The sequence below is a fragment of the Microtus pennsylvanicus genome, chromosome 2, assembly GCF_037038515.1.
Source record: "Microtus pennsylvanicus isolate mMicPen1 chromosome 2, mMicPen1.hap1, whole genome shotgun sequence".
NCBI classification, from domain to species: domain Eukaryota; kingdom Metazoa; phylum Chordata; class Mammalia; order Rodentia; family Cricetidae; genus Microtus; species Microtus pennsylvanicus.
In genome coordinates, this window is record NC_134580.1 from 96,633,346 (window position 1) to 96,660,883 (window position 27,538).

Consider the following 27,538-nt stretch of genomic DNA (forward strand, 5'->3'; position numbering starts at 1 on the left):
AAGAATCTCAGTGTTCTTGATAACGTCATGGCTGGGTTGTTGTGCATTGTGTATAGAAGTAGATGGGAAAGGGTCTATAGCAATGCACATGGAGATTAAGAGGAAGGAAAAATCAGAGGCAAGAACTTTGGTTTCGATTTTAGTTTTTTGGGTTTGTTTGAGACAGGGCCTCACTTTATAGCTCTAGCTGGCCTATAACTTGCTCTGTAGAGCAGGCTGGCCTTGAACTCAGAGATCCTCCTGCTCTGCCTCCCAGTGCTGGAATTAGAGGTGTGTACCACCACGCCCTACAAGACTAGCTTTTGGTTTGGTTGGTTTGTCAGGTGTAGGTGGTACATGCCTACGACCTTACTTGGAAGAATAAGAAAGGAGGATTGCAAATTCAAGGCCAATCTGGAATACAGAGTAACCCGTCTCAGCTGTGCAGTAAGGGGCTAGAGAGGTGGCTCAGCAGATAAGAGCACTTGTTGCTCTTACAGAGGACTTGAGTTTGGTCTCTAGGGCTCACATGGTGGCTCACAACTATCCATACTCTAATTCCTGGGGATCCCGCACCCTCTTAACTTCTCACATGGTGCACATGTTTACATGTAGGCAAAAAAAAAACCATAAACATAAAATAAAAATAAATCTGAAAATAAAATCAGGCCAAGCATGGTGGTGTGCACCTTTAATCTCAGCGCTCCAGAGGCAGAGGCAGGCAGATCTCTGAGTTCTAGGCCAGCCTGGTCTACAGAGTGAGTTCCAGGTCTTGGTGAGTTACACAGTGAGAGCCTATCTCAAAAATAAAATAAAATACTATATAACTTTTGAATAATATTTTAATATTCACAGGAATTTATACAAATGATATTCTCTTGCCCTTTCCAGGTATAAAGTAGTGTTTCACCTCTTCATGCTGTGACATAAAACCTAAGTTATCCTTTATGATGGCTGCTGTTCTTGCTTCGTATGTGTAGGTTCCAACGCTGGAACTCACAGTGACAGCTGATTATCTTAAATATGTCTTTAAACAGAATCAAATGTGGTTCAGGGACCCCACTTTGAGAATTCCTAGTCTGGCTTGTTTTGATTCATCCAGAGCAAAGCAAAAATTACTTGTTAGAACATTAGACCATCAAGTGCTAAGTCAGGAGGCTCAAGGAACGACTACTGAAGGTGTGCGGTGAAGCGTGGGCTTCTCAACAGTGTTGCTCAGTGTGTTCCAGGGTCACCAGCGTCTGGTTGCTCTCTTAGGAAAACTTACCTTATGCCTGGTCCCCAGCAGGCTTAGTTCAGCAGGGCAGGTGGCCAGGCTAATGGAAGTGGAGGTCCGAAGCTGGCTTCTGTGGGCTGAGTGCGTCCAGGTCGTCCATGCTGCTGTCGTCAACAATGCAATTCATTTTTCCTGTTTCGTTTCTTTTTTTCATTTTCTACTTACATCCAGTCAGCTGTGGGACATGCAAACCCTGAAATGGTGCTTACTCATCTAAATTCACACTTTGCTCCATCAGTAACATGAATATGCTAATGTGTACTGTAAAGGAAAGCGTAGTTGAATGGGTAGATGAAGTAGGAAGGCATTTATATTATACGCTGCTGAGATTCTCCCTCCCACTCTGAGGTGTGTTTGCCTGGACGACAAGGAAAGATGGAGCCCTCAGCAGCTGCTGAAACACAGCTTTATAAACCCTCAGCCCAAAGTGCCCTTAGTGGAGCAGAGTCCTGAAGGTGAGTTCTACCTGCCTGCCTTTCTTTCTCTTTTTTCTTTTCTTTTGGATAGGCTTCCACTATGTAGTTCAGACTTGACCTCTTGGTCTTCCTGCCTCCGCCTCCTGAGAGCTAAGACTACAGGTATGCCCTACTATACTTGACTACCATCCTTTTTAAATTAGGAAAACATAAAGCCTGAATCTGAGAACATTTGCATGGATTATTTATTTTGCCGATGCTAGCCTACCCATATCCACTTACGTGCAGGCCTTGTATGCACGGGACTGCTTTACAAGCCTGGCTGTCCAGTGTCTGCTGATGGAGTGGACATCCTCATCTTGCCAGGTCACTACTGTTGCCACATAACCTTAGTAGAGCTTGGGATAGATCAGGAGAGCTGAGTTTAGGTTCTGTCTGTCTAGTTCAGTCACTTCCTCTCCGTGCCTGTTACCCTCACCTGTACAGTGGGCTGACTATATATCCTTGCCTCGTTTAAAGATTACAAGGTGAAAAAAGATGTCAAAATGTAAGAAGTGCATTTTCAGACCACTAATTGGGGCCCCTTCTTCTCATGTTTATGTTGCTGGGTTCTATGAACTTCCTTATTTTTTTTTATTTTATTTTTAATTGTGTGATGGTGGGGATGATATATTCACATGTGGATGCAGTGCCCAGAGAATCCAGAAGAGGGCATCAGATTCCCTGGAGCTGGAGTTCCAGACAGTTGTGAGCTGCCCACATGGGTGCTGAGACCCAAACTCCAGTCTGCTGTAAAAGCAGTATGGACCCTTAGCCACAGAGCCATCTCTCTGGCCCAGTCTTCCTATATTTCTAATGCTTTTGTTTCATCTTAGATTCCGGAGGACAAGATTACATTGAGACCGTCATTCCCAGCAACCAGCTGCCCAGCGCTGCTTTCTTCAGTGAGACCCAGAGACAGTTTTCCCGATACTTCATTGAGTTTGAAGAATTACAGCTTCTAGGGAAAGGAGCTTTTGGAGCAGTCATCAAGGTGTGACAGAGTTGTCCCCAGTCCTCTTTAAAGCTCTTCCCTGTCATTTTCATGGCCTCACGAGCGTGTTTTCCATTTTAAGAGCAGAGAGCAAAGTGAATGGAAGCTGTGAGGGAAAGGCTGGCTTTAATGTCACCTGGACACATTAAGAATGCGCTATTCCTGTGTCCTGGGTTGGCTCATGACATGAAAAACACATGATTATAACATCCTGAGTGGTCATGAACATTTTTATGTACTTTAGTTCAGGAAGGGAATTGTCTTTTCCACCTTTCCCCCAGTTTTGATGGAGTTGCCATAGGGAAAAGGGTTCCACAGTGAGAACAGAGGTGGCGTGCACACGGGGAGACAGTCACGGGGAGACAGTCACGGGGAGACAGTCACGGGGAGACAGTCACGGGGAGACAGTCACGGGGAGACAGTCACGGGGAGACAGTCACTGGGAGACAGTCCTGATGGCTCTCATCCTCTGGCTTTCAAACCTGGGAAATGAATGGCCTGTTTTAAGGTGAGCTGCTGTGGGACTCTTTGTTCTGGTCTGGGGCAACTATTATTATGTGAGTGTAGGAAGAGGCTTCTGCTGTGCTTTTAGTTCAAGTGTGCTGTAAACCATAGGAGATGCAGATTGAAATGTATGAAGAACATATGTGTGTTTGATTCTGAGAGTATGAGGAGGAAGGTGTCACTCTTGTTTATTGGTTGATTTTTTTTTATGTGGCTTTTGGGAGGTTGTTGTTTTGTTTTGTTGGGTTGTGGTTGTTTCTCATTTGTTTGCTTGCTTGTTTTGAGACAAGGTTTCCTGGAACCTAGGCTGGCCTCAACTCAGTGTAGCAGAAGATGACCTTGAACTTCTCCTCTTCCTACTTAACACCTGACTGCTGGGATTTCAGGCCGTTGCTTCCTTGCCTGTTTCACGTGTGCTGGGGTCAAACCCAGAGTTTGTGTGTGCTTGGCAGGCACTCTACTAAATGAGCTGTATCCCATGTGGGATTTTGAGATCAAGTATTATGTAGTATAGGCTGTGTGGCTGAGGATGACCTTGAACCCTTGGTCCTCTTACCTCCACCTCCCAAGTGTTGGGAGCACAGAAAGTACTGCCACACCCCGCCTGGAAGCATCACTATTACTGCAGGTTACCTCTCAACCGAAACAATTAACTTCCCCACAATGAAAGAGGGGCAGCCTTTAGCAAGGCAGGTTTCCCAGAAGAAAGCTCAAGTTCTAGGAGTTTAATTCACAGTCCTTTTTATTAACTCCATACATTTTTTTTTTTTTAGATTCTTGAATTTCAAACACTGTGGATGTAGTTTGTTAAACTTCATGTCTTTCTTTTTTCTTTTCTCTCTGGTCAAGGGTCCCTTGTAGCCTTCCTTATTTACATGTTCTTAGAGACAATTAGTGAGTCGCTATAACGAGGGCATCTTGTTCTGTGCGGCCCTCGTTTCTCCCCTCAGCTCTCAAACCCTCCCCTTGCTGCCATCTGAATAGTGCAGTCTGCTTCCCAGTCAGGCTTGTTCGGCAGCTGACCCTTCACCGTGTGCACTTGTTCCTTTGGACAACTGAGTTGCTATTCTTAGTGCATTAGGTCTTCTGTAAGTGAGAAGGGAAATCTGGTGTACTTAATTCAGTCAGGCCAGTGCGGTCCTCAGCCTAGGGATGGCCCATGAGCTTACTGGCCTTGGAGACAACTTTTTCTGTTGATTCATTCTGCTCCTATTTTTATTGTCTTATTTTAAAATCATGTTTTAATCAATCTTAGTTGGGTGAAATCAATGGGCGGCATGTATGTTAACTGTAATTGCTGCAGTTGGTCAAGCGTAGTCTTTGGGCTTGGATAATGTTCTTTCTCCATGTGTCAATTATCTCCTCGGTGTCCGAATTCAGGCCAGTAATGAAAATGCATAAGTAGCATAAGTACCATATAATTAAGAAAACTGAGTTCGAGGAAATTGAGTATCTCTCTCAAATTTGCATAGCCTTATACATTCTTTATAAGCTAATTGGCATTTTTAGACTTGTTAACATTTCTGAAATTTCATTCATCTTTAGTGACTTTAAGTTTTAAGAAAATAAAATCATCAGATAAAAACTTACACTGGCTTTAGAAAATTAATTTTACTTTAAATCTAAAATGTATTATTTAGCAGATGTAATATGAAAAGGGAAGTAATGTCATGAAAATTAATTAGTGGAACTTATTACTTAAAATGTTAATCTAAATTTTTCAAAGAAAAGAAAATGTTATGCTTATCAGTAACGGAATAAATTATTAAGATGGGCTCAGGCACGTTGGCCCATGCCTATCCCACCATTCAAAAGGTGGATGCAGGAGGTTGCAGAGGATAAGGTAAACCTATCTGCATAGGGAGTTTAAGGCCAGCCTGTGCTAAATGAGACCCTACCTAAAAAGGAAAGAAACGTGATTAAAACGGAGGTTATGTGTGTTCCGGTAATCCCAGCTCTGAAGCCGGCGGATGTCAGGTTACAGGCCCGGCTTCATAGTGAGATCCTGTCCCAAAAAGAGATGGGCGAAAGGGAGAGAAACAAGGAGGCAGAGAGATGAAGGCTGCACCCTCCCCAGTGTTTCCCTGAGGAAGCCCGATCCCCAGTCTGGATTCCTTGAGCATTTACCCTAGTTTGGGGGTAACCAATGCTTTCCTTGGTTTGAATTCAAGCCTTGTGGCTCTTCTTAGCTATTATTGTGGGTTCTCAGAATTCCAGATTCTGCTGGGGAGGAACTAAGGAGCCGGGAGGTGTAAACGCCAATGTGCAAGGTCCTGGGCCCCGGATCTGACCAGGTCCTATCTTCTACTTGCCGGGCAGGTGCAAAACAAACTGGACGGCTGCTGCTATGCCGTGAAGCGCATCCCAATCAACCCTGCCAGCAAGCACTTCCGCAGGATCAAGGGCGAGGTGACGCTGCTGTCACGCCTGCACCATGAAAACATTGTGCGCTACTACAACGCCTGGATCGAAAGGCACGAGCGCCCAGCGGTGCCTAGGACACCACCCCCGGACTGCAAGCCCCAGGTCCAGGACAGTCCAGCTGCCTGCGGGAAAGCAGCAAGCAACACGGTGGAGCTGGACAGCGTAGAAGCTGCAGCACCGCCTCCCATCCTCAGCAGCTCAGTGGAGTGGAGCACTTCTGCTGAACGCTCCACCAGCGCGCGCTTCCCAGTCACCGGCCCGGACTCCAGCAGCGACGAGGAGGATGAGGATGAGCATGACGGCGTCTTCTCACAGTCCTTCCTGTAAGCGCTAGCAGTGGGGCCCACACCAGAGGAACGAGAAATACTTTCAGAGAGTAGCCAAATGGAACCCACAGGAAATTTAAAGATTGCCCACACCTGAGGCCAGGAGAAAGGAAAAGCAGAAATGATTTCCAATACTTTATCTTGAAAGATTTAAGAGAATTTCTGACAGGGCAGTGCTTAAAATCACAGCTTCCCACTCTGTGAACCACTTAGGAGTCTCTAGAATCTTGACTTAGTCAGTCTTCACTGCCCTTGAGACCTGTGATTATGACCCGGGGGCGTTTGCCTTATGTACTTCACTGTATTCAGTTGGATACAATTTATCTTAGCAGTTAATTACTTTGAGAAACAATATAGCTACTTTAAAAAAAATTATTTATTTATTATGTATACAACATTCTGCCTCGATGTATGCCGGTACGCCAGAGGAGGGCACCAGATCTCAGTACAGGTGGTTGTGAGTCACCATGTGGTTGCTGAGAATTGAACTCAGGACCTCTGGAAGAGGAGTCAATGCTCTTAACCTCTGAGCCATCTCTCCAGCCCCCAGCTGCTTTTTAAAGAGTTCTTTGTTGGGGCCTGAAGAGGATTGCTGGGTGGTTAAGAGTTCTTTTTGCTCTTCCAGAGGACTTGAGTTCCATACCCAGCAAGGTTCACAATCATCTGTGATGCCAGTCCCAGGGGGAATCTGATGCCCCCTTCTGGTCCTTGTAGGCACTGCATACGTATGGTGCATGAACCGTACACATTTAAAAAAAAAGTGTGTGTTTTTTTTTAAATAAAGATTTGAGTTTGGGTAACAGAAAAGAGACAGCAGCAGCCCAGTCTGTACTGATGCTGCAGAGTCATGGTGTGCCCTAGTCACGGGTCTACTGCTGTGAAGAGACCCCATGACCCAAGCAACTTATAGAAGAAAGCATTTAATTAGGGGCTTGCTTATGGTTTTGGAGAATTACTCCAGTTCCATCTTGGTGGGAACCTTGGCGGCAGGCAGACAGGCAGGCATGATTCACAGACAGAGAGACAGAGACGGAGAGAAACTCAAAGCCTACCCTTAGTGACACACCTCCAACAAAGCCTCCTAATATTTCTTTACTTCTTTTTCTTCAGACCTGCTTCAGATTCTGACAGTGACATCATCTTTGACAATGAAGACGAAAACAGTAAAAGTCAGAATCAGGTAAATATGGAGTAGAAGTTACCTGTTTTACTCAGCATGGTGTGTAAGGAGATGACAGGCATGGAAGAAACAGGCAGAATGTCAGAGCATTGATCTGACATGAGCGTCAGTTTTAAAACATGCGCATTCATTTACAACATGTGCCGCTAGTGTTTATTATACATCATAAATTTATACCAATATATACATGTATAAATTTATCATGTTTTATATTGACATGAAAGAGAAAAAAATGATACACAGTAATTTTTCACATGTGGTGAAAAGTTTTGCAGAGGGTCCAGAGAGATGGTTTAGCAGTTAAGAGGACTCTTGCTGACCTGAGCTAGGTTGCCAGCACCCACATGGTGACTCACAATCACCTGTAACTCCAGTTCCAGGGGATCCAGTGTCCTCTAACCTCCAGGCACACATACATACAAATAAATACAATTTAAAAATGCTTTCGTTTTAAGTTTAATAGCAGATTGGGAAATGACTTCTATGGTTGGAGATGAGGATTGAATGCAAATTAAAGTCTCAATATGGAATAGAGTGAGCTTAATCTCTCCCACATCGGTTAACCCTGATGCTCACTTTGATAAACCATCTTCTAGAACAGTGTTTTAACTATGTAGAATGATTCTGGAATGTTTGATCAGTTAATTAACAGGCTCACAGCCAGTCTTTTTTTATTTCTGATGTTGTAGATGGACAAGAGGAGAGAATATGGGCTGGGCGGTGGTGGCGCATGCATTTAATCCCAGCACTCGGGAGGCAGAGACAGGTGGATCTCTGTGAGTTCGAGGCCAGCCTGGTCTACAAAGTCAGTTCCAGGACAGCCAGGACTGTTACATAGAGAAACCCTGTCTCGGGAAAAAAAAAAAGAAGAGTGAATACACCTTACTTTTAGTGAAAGTAAATTATTGATAGCGCATGTCCTTTCTGGGGCCTGGAGAGCTGACTCAGTGCTTGAAGAGGAAGTCCACAGCTGCCTGTAACTCCAGTTCCAGATGTTTACACACATACACATGCGAATGATCTTTTTAAAGAGTAGTCTCTTGTGGGCATGTGTAGTGGGTGTGATATAAAACACGTTTCTCCACACAGCTTGTGGTTTTAAACACTTGACAACAAACACTCTTATATGTCTCAGATTCCACGCACCCCTGCCTCCTTCTTGGTCAGGCTGTAGAGCTCCAGGCTGATCCTAATCTCAGAGGAAAAATCGTGGGCCGTCCATTGTAGATTCAGAAAAATAAATGTTCTGTAGCTAGATATGGTCTGTGATAACTTTACTACTTGGGATAAAAAGATAACCACCAGCATTTCTGAGTGTGCTTACAGGAGTCAAGTATGTAGACCCTGTTAGATACACAGTTGGGTTGATTTGAAGATCTGAATGAATTAGCCAGTATGTTTTTAATAAGTACTTGTCAGTTAAGATTCTATGCTTTCATTTCTTAATTAGAAATTTAGCTACAATAATGGCATAAATAATTTAAATTGCTAAAGCAAAAATTCTATTTGCTTTTAGTGTTATCTGTGCATTTGCTTATTAAGGGCATCAAATTTATGCTTCCAGTTGGACTCAGTTAAAGGCAACATCCCATGAGCTTTCTAAGTGATGGGGAGAAACCCCAAGGGATTAATAATCTTCATAGATGATCTCCAGAGAATAGAAGTAATTCAATAGTTGAATCCAGTTATTTCAAGAGCAGAACTTTTTATTTTTCTATAAAAAGCAAAAATATTGGGAAACATCCTTCCTCGTAAAAACTGGAGTCAGGGGGCAGGAGAGCAGTTAAGAGCCCATAATGCTCCAGAGAGGACTGATTCCCAGCACTCATGTCTGGTGGCTCACAGCTGTCTGGGTTCTCCAGGTCCAGGAAATCCCACGACCCTGTCTAGCCCCCAGGAGCACTCAGCACTTACATGCGCACACCCACACAAGTCATGGACACATAGATGTAGCTTAAAGAATCTAATAAAATGGGCTGGAGAGATGGCTCAGAGGTTAAGAGCATTGTCTGCTCTTCCAAAGGTCCTGAGTTCAATTCCCAGCAACCACATGGTGGCTCACAACCATCTGTAATGGGGTCTGGTGCCCTCTTCTGGCCTTCAGGCATTCACACAGACAGAATATTGTATACATAATAAATAAATAAATATTAAAAAAAAAAAAAAAGAATCTAATAAAAACCCTGTAAATCATAAATGATCAGAACTAACATACTTTTTCCTACTTTGGGTTAAAAGTATTTAAATATGTCTGTCTAGAAGAAAAGACTCTGTGTGTGTGTGTGTGTGTGTGTGTGTGTGTGTGTGTGTGTGTGTGTTTTCGAGACAGGGTTTCTCTGTAGCTTTGAAGCTTGTCCTGGAACTAGCTCTTGTAGACCAGGCTGGCCTCAAACTCATAGGAACCCACCTGCCTCTGCCTCCCAAGTGCTGGGAACTTAAAGGTGTGCGCCACCACCGCCCGGCTTTTAAAAATATTTTTAATGCGTGCATGTGTGTTTCTGTCTGAAGTTGTGCACACCATATAAGTGCAGCTCCCCATGGAGGCTGCAGAGCACTGCATCCCCTGGAACTGGAGTTGTAGGTGGTTGTGAGCTGCTTGATGTTGGTGCTGGGACCAGAACCCAGGTCCTCTGCTACAGTAGTAAGTAATAGTAACCATTGAGCCAGTAACCTTTTTCCAGGCTCTCCAATCCTGGAAAAGACTTTTTTTTTAAGATGTCATGCATTAGAAGGAAAATGACTTAGGAGAGACAAGCAAATTGTGGCAGCAAAGCGGTTGTTCAGGAGTGTAACCCAAAGGGCAGTATGCCCTTTGATAGTGTGAACACATTAAAACTGTTTTCTGTGAATCCACCACAGGAAAACAGCCTACTGATACTGAACCCTGTATTCATTCTGCCCTTCATATCCATGGGCCTTCAGTGCTAAGACGGGAGCAGACTTTCTGCTATTGCACATCTCCTGTTCCCCATTCTCCCATTGTTCGTGTAATAACAGATCTGTAAGCTGTGCAGAATTTCTGCTTAGATTGCCTCAAGCTTCTCAAGGACAGTGGTTGTGTTCTGCTCTGCCGATGTCCCCGGAGTGATAAGAAGCCATGCACAGGGGTGAAGTTGGGGTCTTAGACACAAACTCTTGAAGATGGTGATATGCCTGTTAACTTCAGCCCTCAGTCTGAGTTCCCCTTGCTCCTCTTGGTCCAGGCTGAAGAATGCAATGACAAGGACAGTCGCCAGGAAATTGAGCCAGCGGTGACAACTGAGGCTGTGCACTACCTTTATATCCAGGTGAGACCCTGGGGGACAGCTCGGTGACAGGGGCCGCTCATTGCTTGTTGGACGTGTGTTTCATGATGTGCCACAGGTAATGGGCAAAAGGGGCTGATTGACATTGCCAGAGACTAATCGGCCAGGAAAGTTAGAGCATGGACGCCTCCCCCTCCCGCCCAGCGCTGAACTCAGCGTTTCTTTCTCAGTGTTGTCAGAGGCACCTGAGGGCAGCTCTGGATTCAGGCTGTTCACGTTCACATCCTGGATCTTCCTGTCACCACTGTATTAGCACAGATGAGAGTCTTTAGTGTCCTGTGCCTCAGTGTCCCACAACTTAACTATTCTCACAACTAACTAAGATGAAGAAGTGCTTCTAAGCATGTCTGAATCCCATAAAGGCAAGAGTGGGCGTGCCTGAACTGTCTGCATGTGTGCGTTCTCTAAACAACCCTGCCAAGTGGGTGGGACTCATGGGAGCTTGGAGAGGTCCAGAGCCGAGCCTGGAGGGTGACTCAGCGTGTGCCAGCAGTGACTGCAGAGAAGAAGACAAGGCTGACCTGTAAAAACAGCCTCACACTTCTGCCTGAGGAATTCCCCTCACTGGTCCTGGCCAGAACCGGAAGCTACTTTCACACATTGACCTTGGTCTTAAATAATGCTACATTGTTTTCTCTCTTAATACACCCAAGAGAGGGTGAGTCAGAGCCCTGCTTGAATGCTTCCATAAGTATAATGTTTTCCTCTAGATTCAAAGAGTGTTTGTTATTCTTATACAAATAAAGTCAAGGACATCATTAGGCAAATAAACAATTGAAAATTAGAGATTGGAAGCAATTTTGTAACGTAATAACATTTTCTTGCAATCTCAATTTTCACATTTGTAACAAGGATTTTAAACAAGTAAAACATCTTTAAAATAAGCAGCTGTATATATTGTATTTGTTTATTTATTTTATATACATTGATGTTTTACGTACATGTATGTCTGTGTGAGGGAGTCAAGATACTCTGAAACTAGAGTTCCAGACAGTTGTGAGCTGCCGTATGGGTGCTGAGAATTGAACCCAGGTCCTCTGGAAGAGGACCAATGCTCTTAAGCATTGCACTCTCTCTCTCTCTCTCTTTCTAGAGAATATTACTATTAAACATATGTTTGCTCCTAGGGTTTTAGGGGGTGTTTGGGGTGCTAGGGGTTGAATCCAGAGCTTCATGTCTGCTTAGAATGTACTGTGCTCTACCACTGAACTACATCCCCTACTCAAGGTGTTTTTTTTTTATAATACTCTTAAGTTTGTTTTATCTTTTAGCATTAAAAAAAGACAATTCTTTCCAAAACTGCTTAAAATCCCTGTTACAAGTTTAATGAGTGATTGCCTTGACTGCAAGCTAGCCTCCTCATTTTGAGCCTTTGGTGTGATCAGGTCCCGCCCGGTCCCTCCTTTCCCGTAGATGGAGTACTGCGAAAAGAGCACCCTGAGAGACACCATTGACCAGGGACTGTTCCGAGACACCAGCAGGCTCTGGAGGCTTTTCCGGGAGATTCTGGATGGATTAGCTTATATCCATGAGAAAGTAAGCTTCATAAGGTCCCATGTCCGTGGACTTCTCTTTACATCAGTTATGTGTTGTGTGTTGCATGAACGTTTGTGCACGCATTGTGGGAATTAGGGATAAGCTCCCCTATGAATGTGCTTGTGGATGCTGAGGTCAACACAGGGTAGGCTGAATGAAAGTGGACCCAGAGGCTCGTATATTTGAATACTTGGTCTCCAGTTGGTGAACTCCAGAGTGGTGGGAATGCCATCCCCAGTTAGCTCTCTCTGCCTCAGAGTTTGTAGATCAGGATATAGCTCCCAGCTATTGCTCCAGCACCATGCCTGCCTGTCTGCCGCCATACTCCCCACCGTGATTGTTACAGACTCACCCTCTCAAACTGTGAGCTCGAATAACCCTTCCTTCTATAAGTTGCCCAGGTCACGGTGTCTTGTCACAACAATAGAAAAGTAAACAAGACAAATGAGACAAATGTCTTTTATTGCTCTCTCTCTCTCTCTCTCTCTCTCTCTGAACATGAAGCTTGCCTTTTCAGCTGGCTAGCCAGCCAGATTTGAGGATCTGCTTGTCTACCACTCTCTGTACCCAGCTTTTATTGAGTATCCAGACTCAGGTCCTCGTGCTTGCACAGAAAACATTGCACCTCCTGAAGTGTCTCCCCAGCCCCTACTTACAGATCTTCCCTAGGGTCCTGTTTTGGGGTCCTGGGTCTGTGCTCTCTGCGCCCAGCATCCGCAGACTGGCACTGGGTCCCCAGCACTGTACGTCAACTACACACAGGCACAGACATGGGACTCTTGTTCTCAGAGCCAGAAGTCGCCTTTATAGCATAGTAAAAGGAAGAGTTCTTATTCCAGTTAGCACTTCTAGGTGGGAAAGTGAGTGTGGCGAGCCCTCAGGAGAAGGAGAAAGCAGGATTCTGTGATGCCACCCTTGAGCTCCTCCCAGGAGCTGGCAGTACAAACTCAAATTGTTAGAATAATGTGCAAGGCTCATGAAAGAGCGGAATGGGTAAGTGTACAACTAGCATGGGTGGAGAAGCTCAGAGTGCCCTGGGCAGGAGAAGCCGTGCAGAGTAGCAGGAGCGGGCATGAGAGTAGTGTGGGGCCCGACCAGAGCGGGATTTCGTGCTGTGGTAGAGGGAAAGGTAATGAGTTCTCTGAGGGGAGCTGGTGGAGGGAGCCTGGGAGGACCTGCTTGGGACCACCAGTGAGGAGGCCACAGGACCCTCAGGACATTCCAGAGGTCAGACATCGAGGACCAGGAGGACCACAGGAGAAGCCTCTTCCAGTTGTCACCATTTGAAATTGGAAAGATGTAAAGGGTTAAACTCTGTGGGAAGCGATTGTTGGACTCTTCCTTGTCTTCCAACAGGGAATGATTCACCGGGATTTGAAGCCTGTCAACATTTTTTTGGATTCTGATGACCATGTGAAAATTGGTGATTTTGGTTTGGCGACAGACCATCTAGCCTTCCCTGTGAGTATTTTTAAAAGCAGGCTATGCCTGGACATTGCCTGGGTGCCTGGATAGTCCTGGAAAGAGATGGGATCGTGTGCCCTGCCATGTTACCCTCTGCTGGGAGGCAGGGCCGAAGGGACCAACTGCAAGCGTCTCTTAGGCTTTGAATCTAAAGGACGTGAAGTTATTGGTTTATGAACAATGTTTACATAGAAGATATACAATATTTTCTGAAATAATTTGATACTTTGGTCTCCCTTGCTGTCATTTGAAAAGATGCTTTACATGTAAGAACCTGTTAGCTGGTTTGCAGAGGTGAGACTTAGTCCTGGACAAGCGTTGGTCCGACACTGGCATTGGTTTAGCATACAGAGCTAGTTATTGTGAGGTAGGGAAGCAGTAAGAGTAAGGAGGGGCAGAGATGTGGTTGTGAGGAACAAAAAAAGCTGTAGACCCAGTGCAGTGCCACATACTGTAGTCTCAGCTCTTAGATAGTTGAGGCAAAAGAACCGGTTAAACCCAGGTGTTCAAGACCAGCCTGAGCCACACAATGAGACCCCTGACACCCAAGGAAAAAGAAAGACTCTATAACAACAGGGTTACGAATGGGCCTTAAGGGTAGGTAGGAGTCTAGCAGGCCAGAGTCAGGGCAGAGCATAGTTCTACTGGGGCAGGGACCTCCAGTATAAGCCAAGGGCCTAGGTGAGTACCCCATGCTCTGATTGGCTGGAACTGTGAAGTGTAGAGAGGCTGGTGTGAAGAGAGGAAGTCTTTGGAAAGTTGGGCACACTCAAGTGCCAGGGCCCTACTGAATATCTAAGCCAGCTTTTAGGTGACATGATCATGGTAAGTGCAGCTCATCCAAGGCTGGTCAGAGAAAGAAAACAGAATTAGCCGATGACAAGAATAGTCACCAGGCCTAACTTAGCAGGTGAAATTAGAAGTGGAGAGTAAGGAGACAGGAAAGAACTGGGAGTGGCGGTGAGCACCAACTATCCCAGCAGGCAGAGGCAGGAGGACTACTACAAATTCAAGACCAGCTTAGGTTGCATAGCAAGTTCTAGGCCAGCCAGAGTTATGGAGTGAGATCCTAAGACCCACTCCTGATAAAAGGAGGTGAAAGAGGAGCAGCAAAGCCTGGGTCCTGCGCCCAGTGGGTAAAGCATATTAAAAAGTGCAGAGACCATGCCCAGGCCACACGATGGGATGTTATCCCCAACTGACCCACTGACTCAGGCAGACAACAGCACTTGGGCCTCACCTGTAAAATCTGCGCATTCTAAGACCTGTGTCAAAGACTTAGCAGCAGAGCAGAACAGAAGGCGAGCACAGCGCCTGGAGGGGTGGTCTGGCTGTGTCAGCTGCTCCTCTGTGGCTGCGGTGTAGAGAGTTTAGTTAGGGATTACGGTATCAGAGGGTTAGAGTCCATGGTGGCAAAGCTGGGGTAGCTAGCATGTGAGGCAAACAGGAGACAGAGAGCACACTGGGAATGATGTGAATCTTTTAAACCCCTAAGCCTCCCCAGTGGCATACTTCCTCCAGCAAGGTCATATCTAGTACTCTTCTCCCAGACAGCCACCAACTAGGGACCAAGTATGCAAATGTCTAACGTTGTGGGCAATAAATATCTCACTTAAACCACAATGCTCATTTAGGGTGTGACCGAGAGGTGTGGGGAAGAGGGCAAGACTGCCCAGTGAGTGTTTCAGCAAGGGACAAGTTAGTGACCAGCCTTCAGGGGGAAAGCAACAGCAAAGCTGACCTGGAAAAGTTGTAGCACCAGAAAAAGCAGAGCAAAGCCTTCATTGCAGTTTTTCATCGTCTATGCTTCCCGGTAAACAGTTCTGTTCTTGGAATCTGTGGTCTGAACAGAATTGGTTTCTATCAAGAGTGTGGGCCTTTTTGTCCTGAAGAGAGCTGCCCAGTGAATTCCTCTTCTTCCTCCGGTTTTCCCAGGGTTCCTTTGAGCCTTTGCATGAATGGGTTAACTAGATGTAAAAAAATAAGTAAATGAGATAACTCAGGAAAGCATGGTGATAGCCACACAGTGGTGGAACACACCTTTAATCCCCGTACTCAGGAGGCTGAAGCAGGCAGATCTCAAGAGTTTGAGGCCAGCCTGGTCTAGGGCTACACAGAGAAACTCTGCCTTGAAAAAACAAACTAACAAAAAAGCATGGTGATAATTATTCTGACGTCCAAGTTAGCTTTTCAGGCTTTGTTTAGAAACGGATGAGCCATTCCCATGGGGTGCACTAAGGTTTTAACCTGTACTCGATTGTGTTTTAGGCTGATGGCAAACAGGACGACCAGGCAGGCGATCACGTGATTAAGTCAGACCCTTCAGGTAAAGCCTCTCTTTCATCCTTGTGTTTAAAAGCAGACTTTAAAATTTCTCAGCCTGAAACTTGCCTTTTACTTGTAAATACTTTATTCTGAAGTGAACTGAAAGATTTGTTTGAATACTTTTTTTTGGAAGTTTTAAGTTGTTTTTTGGATTTTTTTTAAAGATTTATTTATTATGTATATAGCATTCTGCCTGCACACCAGATTTCATCATAGATGGTTGTGAGCCACCATGTGGTTGCTGGGAATTGAACTCAGGACCTCTGGAAGAGCAGCCAGTGCTCTTAACCTCTGAGCCATCTCTCCAGCCCCGTTTTTTGGAGAGGGGTCTTTTTTACTATGTTAATTGTTCTTCAGAAACATAAGAGCTTCAGTTAGTAGACTAATGGTCTTCTGGAGGCCTAACACTTTTGAGCAACCCCAATTGGTCCTGTCAGATTACCTCAAGCCCTGGCCTGTCTGGGATCCTATCTAGCCCTCCTATGTAAGCAGACTCCCTTGTGTGAGGCAGTGCTGGGCAGTGTAGGGCTCACGTTCGCTCCTGGTGAATACTGCACACAGAATACAAACCAGGCCTCGCTTTTAAGAAGCTCTTTTTGTTTTAGGCCAACAAGATGGCTCAGCGGGTAAAGGTGCTTGCCGCCAAGCCTGATGACCTGAGTCCAATCCCTGGAACCATTGGTAGAAGATACAACAAATTCCCACACGTTCTCCTCTGACCCCCACATGCCACATACATGTCACAGCACACACACACAAATGTGAGCAAGGGGGAGGAGGAAGCCCTTTGGTTTTCAGTTTTCTTTATCTAGACCTGGGGAGTGTGGCTCACTGCCACTCACTGTCATGCCCATGGCTGGAATGCCCTCCTTCTGGTTTCCTCCACAGGCCATTTGACTGGCATGGTTGGCACTGCTCTCTATGTAAGCCCTGAGGTCCAAGGAAGCACCAAGTCTGCATATAACCAGGTATAGAATGTGTTTGAGTGTGGGGGAGGGGGCGAGGGAGGGAAGGTCTCAAGAGTAAGTTACAAGAAAGACCTGATATCAAGATTGTAACAGGTAGGGTTTAGAGACCGGTTGAAATGGGAACAGTTGCTGATTCCCATCTAGGCAGGACATGCAGCGGTACCCAAGGGCAGCAATTGAAGCTGGCCTCTTTGTTGCAGAAGCTTGCAGGCCCTCTATCCATTAGGAATCTATGAGTCACTCTCTGCTATTCCCCTACTGAGGTCAGGAACACGGGGAGCAAGGCAGTCACAGGAATAAGAGGGCTGTGTTCCCAGCCCTCAGGGAGCTGACCCAGATGATGGAACCAACAAGGAACCAGGAAGAAATGAGAGAAATCCCCCCTGTCATGAGGCCGATGAAGAACTGAACTGAGTAGCAAGGCAGAGGTGGGAGCCTGGCAGTCACTGAGAATTGTTTCCTTCAGTTCTGGGCACCCAACCCCAAGGACCTTAAACATGCTAGGCAGGTGTTCTACCACCAAGACCCTTACAAGGATGGCATTCAGAATAAAGGACAAACAAAGTCAGGCCAGGGCTAGGGAGGTGGCTCAGTAGAGCACTTGGCCGGCGTGTGAAAGGCGTGGTCCTGTCGGTAGCAGTGACAAGCCAGGGCCAGAGCGTGCCAGAGAGAGGAAGGGGTGAAGCAGGGGAAGTAGCAAGTCAAGGGCAAGTTCTTGTAGGGTGAATACTTTCTGTGCAGCATGGCAGCTACGGCTTATAATAATGTCCAATCATTTCAAACATTGCCAGAAACTAGCGCTCAAATATTCTTAGAGAGAGAATGGTAGCTATTTAAATAGATGGACAAGTTAGCTTGACTGTGACAATCATATCTGAGCGGAGACTTGGATGATTTCTTTTTAAATTATAGTCTGAAGACTTGTTAGAATAGGTCATCAGCTTTCTCAGCCCCATCCCAGTGCAGACCACAGTTCCTGGAATTCACTCAGACAGCAGAACCCTCTAAAGTCGATTCTGCCTTCCCCACAGAAAGTGGATCTCTTCAGCCTGGGAATTATCTTCTTTGAGATGTCCTATCACCCCATGGTGACAGCCTCAGAAAGAATCTTCGTTCTCAACCAGCTTCGAGATGTGGGTGTCAGATAAGTTTGCTGCATACACTCCTTTGTCCTCAGTCTCGTGTGGAAAGCAGAACCCAAAGCAGAATATTTCCCTGGCATTTGAAATAGAGAAGAGGCTATCAATTGTTCATTAAACAAACAAACAAACAAGCAAACTGGTTTTAGCCTATAACCAGGCTGGCCCGAAGCATAAGATTCCCTGTCTTAATCTACCAAATGCTGGGATTGCAGGTGTGTGACCCCAACCCTGACTGCCTCCTGTCATTTTAATGACTCTCATTGGCTGATATATGGTAAGATAATCAGCCGTCATTCTCAGTGACTGCCTTCAGAGTAAGGTGAGTCTCCTCATTTGAGGTGTTTACATAGCAGTTTTGATAACTAGAGACTGTCACTATAGACTGTTGTTCTGTGTTCTAGTAAGAGAAAAACCCACATCTCTCAGTGTGCCCAGTGATAAAAGTTTGTTTGAGATGAGCGAGCCCAGGCTACATAAGACTTAAAACCTTATCTCCCCTCCCGCCCCCCAAAAACAAAGATTCACATTGAACAGACCTGGTCTCATATGCGTAAAGCAAATCTAGATGACCAGAAGTTAAAATGGATCTGAAGTCTGGAGACAGGCCTCTGTGGCAGAGTATTTGCCGAGCCTGACACACACATTTCTCTCAAAAATATCAGTCATTTGAGCTGTTTTCCCCAATGAAATTTCCACTCGTGTTCTTGAGATTGCCCCTTGCCTCTGTTGCTGTGTGGGCTCATAGAGATGAGTGCTGCAGAGCGCCAGGTCAAGGATGCCCGTGACGCAGGGCATTAAGAAAGTGGAGAGAAAGCCTGGGCAATTTAGACTCAGTTACTTATGAGCCACAGATCTGGAGAGCCTTTCTCATCCTTGGGGAGCAAAAGCAAGCAAACTAAATTGCATACAGCAAGCCTGGCTTGGTGGTGCACACCTGCAGCCCCAGCATATAAGAGGAAGGGTCATGAGTTCAAGGCCAGCCTGGACTGTACAGCAAGATCCTGTCAGCACCATAGTAGATAACAAACTAGTCAATAGCTCACACACTGAGATGGGTTTAGATTCTCTCTTTTTTAAACTTAAGGGAGGTGATTTCCACAACCTAGGCAGTCATTTGGGTGAAGTCTTCGCTCGTATACTGTGTGTGTGTACTGGAAGGGGTGAGCCCAGGGTGTGGGGAAGGTGTCGTGTTAGTGAATTTTTAAAAACCTACGGATACTTTGGACAATAGTTGAATTACTTTTGGCAGTGGCATGTGGGTAGCAGCTCATGGGGTGTCAGTGAACCAAGGGCTGGAATGTTCCCAGATGAGGTGTCCTTGAGGAGCTGCCTGTCTGTAACGGGAAATTACTTAGTTCTTTCATTTCAAGAATATCTAAACTATCAACTTAATCTTGTAGTTGAGGTCCTGTTCATCAGAAAAGTGAGGATTTGGAGGAATGATCAGGATTGGTGCTAACTAAATACAGCCTGAGCCGGCCTCAAACTCAGGCTGGCCTTGATCCTCCTATCTCCACACACCAAGTTTTTCTCTTAGGTTGATGATTTGATGACATTTTTCCTTTTTTCATTGTGTGTCTCATTAAACCTACTTTGTGTCTCTATGAAACCCTTAAGTTTAATATGTCCTGTGTGCTGACTTTTATCGACAAGGATAGTCAGAGCAAGTCTCTTACTTAAAGTATCTCTCATTTAAACTTAAGGAACGTGATTTTCATAACCTGGGCAGTCATTTGGGTGAAGTCCACCCTAGTAGACCGTGTGTACTGGAAGAGTGAGCACGGGGCGTGGGGAAGGTGTCATGGTAGCAGATTTTAATTGGCTCTTTGGTTATCTTTCTGTGATGAATAAAAGCTTTGCCTGTGGCAGTCTGCCAGGCACTTGCTGATTTGAATATAATCCTCTCGTAGCCCGCATCGCCCAGGTTCCCGGAGGACTTCGATGATGGAGAGCACGCCAAGCAGGTAATTCTGCTGCTTTCATTGCTGTGGCTTCAGTCTTGGTGTTAATTACTGTTTCTCTTCATATTCAATTAGTAATCTTCTGCCACTAATTCTCTTGTGTTCCAAGAACAATGTGGGGGGAAAATATCAAAAGACAAAGCTTTTAAAATGTTACTAGACTTGAGGTACACTGTAAAAAAGGCCAAGGTCTGACAGAGCAAATTAACAAACTCCAGACTTCTTTTGTGAGTTTAATTGTGCCTTTGAAGTGTTACCTGGACCATCAGCTTAGCTGTGGGAGGCGGGGAAGAAAAGCTTTTGACAAGTTGCTTTAGATAAAACTTAGAACTTGAAGGGAAAAATTAAATTATATCCTTAGTCTGTTTTGTGGTTGAAGTAATTCTGGTTTTGCAGGAAGGCTTACACTCTCCAAGTGATCTGCTGTTACAGGTTTGGGGGTGGTTTGGTTTTATAATGCTGGGGGAATCAAACCCAGCCCCCCCATGCTAGCTATCTCTGCAGCTAATGTCGCAGTATTTCAAAGCAAGGTCATTTCTCACATATACCATAACTGTCCGAGTGCGCTTGTGTGGTTGTCTCAGGCTAACACTGGCACCCAGCGAACATGGGGGCTCCTCCTGGGCCATGTGCTTAGCTGCTGCTCCTTTCTTCCTGCTGGTAGTGGTTTGCTGTGGTGAGGCCTTCACTCACTGATGCTCATCGCAGGGAAACGTTCCTGACTGACTTTTCTTGACGATGATAGTTGGGCAGAAGTCACTTATTTCAACCACCGGTGTAGGCGGAGTTTCTCTGTCTCAGCAGCCACTCCCAAATAACCATTCCAACACTTATTATTAGTTATAAATGCTTGCCTGATAGTTCAGGCAGCACGCGTCTTTAATCCCAGCCCTCAGGAGACAGAGGCAGCTGGATCTCTTTGGAGCATGGTATATGTAGTAAGTTCCAGACCAGGCAGCTGTATAGTGAGACCCTGTCTAAAAAGAAGGAAGAGTCCTTATGAAACCTTTCAAAAGTTTCTGTTGCTTCAGAGGGATCTGTACTACAGACACATAACAAACAATATAAAGCAAGGGAATTCAGGGAATGGGACAGTAAATAGCGTAATGGAGAATAGCAAAGACAACCATAGTCAGCGCTGATGACGCTAGCTGCCCCGTGCTTTATGCTAAGTGCGAACAGTAGGCATCGGGCTCTTTGGTGTTTTCTCCGTATCCCTTTTTATACAGTAATATGTGTTTCTAAGAATTAACTCAGCTACTGTGTGGTCTGATGAGTTAAGGATGTTTGGATTGTTGGTGACAGAGATATAGAAAGGGCCTCTCCCTTTCTAGAAATCGTCCAGACATTTACCCACAAGTCTGTGGTCATAACAAGGTACGACCGGCACAGTCAGAACTCTCAGAAATGTCAGTGTAAGAAGTGTCCTGAGCCTCGGCCTGTTGGGGAGATTCCTGAGCTCTGCCTGCTGTGCCCTCACCAGCTGTGTGCCGGTTACACTGCAGAAATCCGTCATCTCCTGGCTCTTGAACCATGATCCAGCGAAACGGCCCACAGCCACAGAGCTGCTCAAGAGTGAGCTGCTGCCCCCGCCGCAGATGGAGGAGTCGGAGCTGCACGAAGTGCTGCACCACACGCTGGCCAACATAGACGGGAAGGCCTACCGCACCATGATGGGCCAGATCTTCTCCCAGCGCATCTCCCCCGCCATAGACTACACCTACGACAGTGACATCCTGAAGGTGGGCTGAGCCTTGCAAACAGTGGCTTTCTCCTTTATTCTTTGATAGTCTTTATGTGTGTCTAGGATACATTCTGATCACATTCCCCCATCTGCCCTTTCTTACCCTCCTCCCACCCCAAACCCCCCTAATGTTTATTTAAACTTCATGTTGTGTGGTTTTTAAGTTGCATTTATTTATGGGGGTGGACACACCGTACAAATCATGGTGCACACGTGTTTGTCATTTCTTCCCATTACATGTGACTCAGAGACAGAACCCAAACTCTCAGGCTAGGCAACAAGTACCTTCACCTGCTGAGCCTTCCCACTTCTGGTTTGGATTTGGTTTTACGAACCCAGTGATGCACTGGGTTTAACCAGCTGTTTCTCCACTGTAAGTTCTTGAGTTCCAAAACACCCAAAAGCACATGCAAAAAGTGTGACTGTGCGTAGCTCAGGGAAGAGCCATGCTGGTAATCACTTACTTGATTCTTGACCCTTCTCACTCTGTGCCCACCTAAGAGACTATGAGACAGAGCCCAACCCAGATGCCCAAGCAGAGACATCTAAGCACTCAGATCCATGGGAGGTAACAGTGGCTCCCAGCACTGGCACATGCCTAGGAAGCTGATGCAAAGTTCCCTGGCTCCCTAGAAGCTCTGGTGCCTGGCCTGGGCTCTTCAGCTATCAGCATCTCAAGAGTCTTTAAAAACTTCCAGAGAGTTACTGAGTAGTAGTCAAGATGCCAATTTTAGGAGCCTTTATTATTTCATTTCTAAAAATATAAAACAGAAGAACTGAAACAATCTAGAGGAATATTTAAGGAGTTGGGTGAATAGATAATCAGTATTGGTTATCTCTGCCGTGTAATCTTATATCGTTAGCCTGTAGTGTAATTACAGGATAGAAGAGTAGGGAAGTAGTATAGATTTTAAGTGTATATGGAAGCCAGGCGGTGGTGCACACCTTTAATCCCAGCACTCGGGAGGTAGAGGTAGGCAGATCTTTGTGAGTTCAAGGCCAGCCTGGTCTACAGTGCAAGTTCCAGGACAGGCTCCAAAGCTACAGAGAAACCCTATCTCGAAAAAAAAAAAATTATCCTTGGATAGTTTCTTACATGACTACAGGTAACTTTATTTTGTCTTTTTGCTTATTTTTCATTTCTAAAATTACTATAATTAGATGGAATGAAAAGGAAATCCCTTAAGCAGGTATACATGTCTGTCCTCTAAATACATTCAAAGAAATACTTGTCGAGACCTCTGCCGTGACCCTGGCACTGAGCTTCCCAGTGCCAAATGTCAAGCGCAGACTGACATTTTAGCGGAACTCTTGGATTAGGCTCAGTGGTGACATCTTAACTGATCTCATTGTAGGGCAACTTCTTGATTCGTACCGCCAAGATTCAGCAGCTTGTGTGTGAGACCATCATTCGCGTCTTTAAAAGGCATGGTACGTCCTGTTCTAAAATCCACGCCTTCTCAAACAGTTCTCTAGAATCAGTAGGAAGTACTTCCAGGGACTGAAGAGATGGCTCAATCTGCAGGGCGCCTGCACACAAGCGTGAGGACCTGAATTCAGTCCTTAGCACCCACAGGGAAAATCCGGATATGACAGCATGCATCTGTAATGCCAGCCAGGGGCCAGGGGCCACAGAGGCAGGAGGATCCTGGGAGCTCAGTGGCCAGACAAGCCACCTCAGTCAGTAAGCGCCAGGCTTAGTGGGAGGAACTCACCAAAGAGAGTGAGGAACACTTATTATCAACTTCCAGCATATGTGCACACCTAATATACAAACTGTGCGTGTGTGCACATACCAACACAGACAAACCACATGGCTATACACACACACAAAGGAAAGAAGAGAAAGGAAGGCCAGGTATGGTTGTACGCACTGAAATCTCAGCACACAGGGCTAAGGCAAGAGGCTCATGAGTTTGGGGGTGAGTGGGGCAATATAGTGAGGCCTTGTTTTAAGGAAAGGGGGGAAAAAGACCAAACCTGCTACTGGTAGATTTCAGTATAACTGCATATTAATATTCGGTTATAAGCAGTTGACATGTGAAGTTTGTTTTCATAGCTCTGCTAGCTGAGGAGAAACTGGTTTGACTGTTCCAGCCTTGCTACTAAAATACAGTTGGCTTGTGGGGTCTAAAATCTGGCTAAATTGGCAGACTTAGCCCTAACTCGGTTCTCCATTTGGAAAACTAAGGAAATACTGGCGATGGGCGTTCAGTGACCCTGGGGCAGGCCACTCACCTCTGGGTTTGTGTGCATTCTGGGTTGTTTCCGAAGCAGCGTAAGAACCCGAGGTTCAGTTGCTTTTTCTTTATTTTGGTGTAGGAGCTGTTCAGCTGTGTACCCCACTGCTGCTCCCCCGAAACAGGCAAATATACGAGCACAATGAAGCCGCCGTGTTCATGGACCACAGCGGCATGCTAGTGATGCTTCCTTTCGACTTGCGGGTGAGCAGGATGCTCCAACAGCCTGGGTGCCATATCTGCTGTGTTAAAGAATTACTCCTTCCAGACACCCCCCACTATAGGCCTGTATTTGGGATATCTCCTTAAGGAAAAGAATAATCAGAGTGAAAACACATTAGAATTCAGTAAATGTTTGAGCCTGTATTGCGGATGCTAAGGTCCACAGGGTAACCTTATAACAAGGTAACCTCAACTCAGACAAATGAATGCAGGGATTATTTCCTTCCCAGCTAGATCTTCAGTAGAATCCCAAAATGTTACTATTCAGAGCAGTTAATGCTTGCAACAGCTGATTGGGTGAGCTGACTTCCGCCCAAGTTCTTTTTCATGTGACCCCCAGGGCTCCCTTAACAGCAACAGCCTTGGTCTTTCACTCCTCTCGCCTTGACTGCTAACAACCCATTGGTAACTGCACCGTGACTTGAGGAAAACATGCAGTGAGTATGATAGACAGGGCTCCACCCCTAGTGTACAGAAGGGGAGTGTGCACTTAGCATGTGCAGTGCTCCGGGGTCTATCCTCAGTACCAGAACATTTTAAAACTACAGATAGAGACATAAAGAAAGCATATAACCGGGCAATGCTCAGAGGGGAAATGAACAACATGATAGACTTCCAAAGGATGCTGAGGACATGCCCAGACATGTGTGACTGGACACACGTGCTCACCTTTACTCAGCAGACTGCAGAGACGTTTATGTTATCCAGAGATGACCAGGATTCAGGAAGACTGCCAATGAGAATATTAATTGCCAAGTCCTTAGAAAAGTAATGGAAGTTAATGAAACATTTTAAAACTTTTTTTAAATGTTTGTATGTATATCTATGTAAGTGTATGCCGTGTGTGCAGAGGCCAGAAGAGGGCCCCTGGACCTGGAGTTACAAGCAATTGTGAGCAATCCATCTTGGGCACTGAAAACAGAACTCCAGTGCTCTGAAGAGCAGAAAGTGCTCTTGACCACTGACCCCTAAAATTTTAAATTTCTGATACACATTCCATATTCTATGAAATGGCAATATACTGTAAGAGGTTTTGTTGTTTTAATAACATAGTAAATGAGTGTTAAAAGGAATTGAAACCAATTATATTTGTCTATAAGAGTGGTTAGATGTATGTCATCAATATTATGGAATATTAAGCTATTTAAAAAATTTAGCTGAGCATGGTGGCCTACACCTTTAATCCCAGCACTTGGAGGTTAAAGCAGGAGAATTACAAATTTGAGGCTCATCCAGATTATGTGTTGAGACTCACCTGAGACAAATTAGAGGGACTGGAGAGATGGCTCAGAGGTTAAGAGCGCTTACTACTCTTGCCAAGGACCCAGATTCAGTTCCCAGCATTCACGTGGATGTTCACAGCTGCCTGTAGTTCCAGTTCCAGAGCATCTGTCACACTGTCCTGACCTCTGCAGGCACATACATGCACTTGTTACCTGCATGTACATTCAGGGACACACACATACACATAAAATAAAGTATTTAAAAATTAGAGTTAATTGTCTACATATTAAGTATTCATCTATGTAAGGTTAAATACATATGAACATATATATACATAAATACATATGTACACACACACACATATATATATTACTATATCTTATCTTTAAACATGTCCAAACTATATTGATAGTTTAAGAACTAAGCACAGGGGGCTGGAGAGATGGCTCAGTGATTAAGAGCTCTACCTGCTCTTCCAAAGGTCCTGAGTTCAATTCCCAGCAACCACATGGTGGCTCACAACCATCTGTAATGAGATTTGGTGCCCTCTTCTGGTGTGCAGGGATACATGCAGGCAGAGCACTGTATACATAATAAATAAATAATTTTTTTTAAAAAAGAACTAAGTTCAAAGGAACTTGTGTGTTCATGAGGTGCTGTGTGTGTCGCGTGCACTTGGTATATATGTGAGAAGAGCACACTGACACACGTGTGAGTCACCATGCACACCAGCCTGTCTTGGCCTCTTCAAAATGTAAGGTGTCAAGAAGGACCTTAGAATTTCTACTTACTTTCCTAGAAGGAGGAATACAACAAAGGCTTCTTTGCTTTTCTTTTTTATGTCTAATTGTTAAGGCTTATTGCAAAAACAACTTTTGTTTTTATGATGTAAAAGGAAATCCCTCCCATATTATGTGTATGTGGGGGAGGTGAGGGGAGGAGAGACCGAGAGCCCTGTGCACACGCTTGTGGTCACACTCGGAGTAGCGCTCGGGGCCCTAATTATGTGAATCCCATGAGCTACACTCTCAGCCCTTCCTTCTGTACTTTGCACCTTTATTTTCCTTTTAAGGAAATTATTTTTTGTAATTATTAGTTTGGAATTAATTATTAATTAATTAATATTAGTTTGGAATTATTTTTTGATAGAAGTGAATAAACCTATCACCATTTGGGCTCTATTAAAGAGTAAAAGTACAGAGGTTACATAGTTGTGCTTAAAGCTGATTTCTTACTCTCTGGTCACTAAGGGATTGGTAAGGGCAGGTAGTTAACCTCCTTTTCCATACACCGATAGGCAAAGGCAAAAACTAAGAGAGGCCATTGTCTGCATTTTGGCACATTAAGAATACTGTCACAACCAGGCGGTGGTGGCGCCTTTAATCCTATCCGCAGAGGCAGGCGGATCGCTGTGAGTTCGAGGCCAGCCTAGTCCATAAGAGCTAGTTCCAGGACAGGCTCCAAAGCTACAGAGAAACCCTGTCTCGAAAAAAAAAATACTGTCACATCTCTTTGGGAAGTCTAACACCGGTTTGATCATGTGTGGGTAGTTTCCTCTAAGAGACTGATATGGAACTCAGGAAATTCACCCTAAGAGAGAGTACTCATTTTTACTATAATAATGATAATTTTAAAACTGTATTAGAATGAGAGAGAGAGAAAGGGAAATATGTAGGAATATGTCTATAGAAACCAGGAGACAGCTTCTGGGAGTTGGTTCTGTCCTTCTAGCGTGAATTCTGGGACTCAATCCCAGGTCATTAGGTTTACATGGTGTCTTAGGGTTTCTATTGCTTTGATAAAACACCATGACCAAAAGCCGCTTAGGGAAGAGAGGGTTCATTTCATCTTACACTTCCACATCACAGTCTATCATGAAAGGAAGTTAGGGCAGGAACCTGGAGGCAGGAGCTGATGTGGAGGCCATGGAAGAGTGCTGCTTACTGGCCTACCCCCAGTGACTTGCTCAGCCTGCTTCTTTATTGCACCCAGGACCACCAGCCCATGGGAGCATTTCCCATGTCAATCATCAATCAAGAAAATGACCCCTATACTTGTCTGTAGGACAGTCTGGAAGCATTTCCTCAAATGTTAGCTCTTCTTCCCAGATGGCCGTAACTTGTGTCCGTTGACACAAAAGCTAGCCAGTGCGGATGGCAAGCCTTTTTACCCACTAAACTGAATCTCTAGTCCCTAAACTACATCTTAAAAAAATCATAGATAGCCAATAACCTACACAGATTACAAATGGGCATAATAAAATAGCTAT

The 27,538-nt window shown here is 45.1% G+C and overlaps 1 protein-coding gene across 5 annotated transcripts in view; it reads left to right on the forward strand.

Moving 5' to 3' along the window:
* Eif2ak4 (eukaryotic translation initiation factor 2 alpha kinase 4) overlaps positions 1 to 27,538 on the forward strand; it is a 91,404-nt gene that overhangs the window by 39,181 nt on the left and 24,685 nt on the right. For all 5 annotated transcript variants that reach the window (XR_012909692.1, XR_012909693.1, XM_075961769.1 and 2 more), the window contains 14 exons: positions 1,604 to 1,710; positions 2,547 to 2,704; positions 5,528 to 5,955; positions 7,069 to 7,138; positions 10,342 to 10,425; positions 11,857 to 11,979; positions 13,336 to 13,440; positions 15,712 to 15,769; positions 16,657 to 16,736; positions 17,768 to 17,869; positions 19,789 to 19,842; positions 21,345 to 21,581; positions 22,939 to 23,014; positions 23,906 to 24,027. Coding sequence is in view for 3 of the 5 variants with exons in the window: in XM_075961769.1 (XP_075817884.1) it covers positions 1,604 to 1,710; positions 2,547 to 2,704; positions 5,528 to 5,955; positions 7,069 to 7,138; positions 10,342 to 10,425; positions 11,857 to 11,979; positions 13,336 to 13,440; positions 15,712 to 15,769; positions 16,657 to 16,736; positions 17,768 to 17,869; positions 19,789 to 19,842; positions 21,345 to 21,581; positions 22,939 to 23,014; positions 23,906 to 24,027 (1,804 nt within the window). In the remaining 2 variants the exon portion in view is untranslated. The remainder of the gene's footprint in view (positions 1 to 1,603; positions 1,711 to 2,546; positions 2,705 to 5,527; positions 5,956 to 7,068; positions 7,139 to 10,341; positions 10,426 to 11,856; positions 11,980 to 13,335; positions 13,441 to 15,711; positions 15,770 to 16,656; positions 16,737 to 17,767; positions 17,870 to 19,788; positions 19,843 to 21,344; positions 21,582 to 22,938; positions 23,015 to 23,905; positions 24,028 to 27,538) is intronic.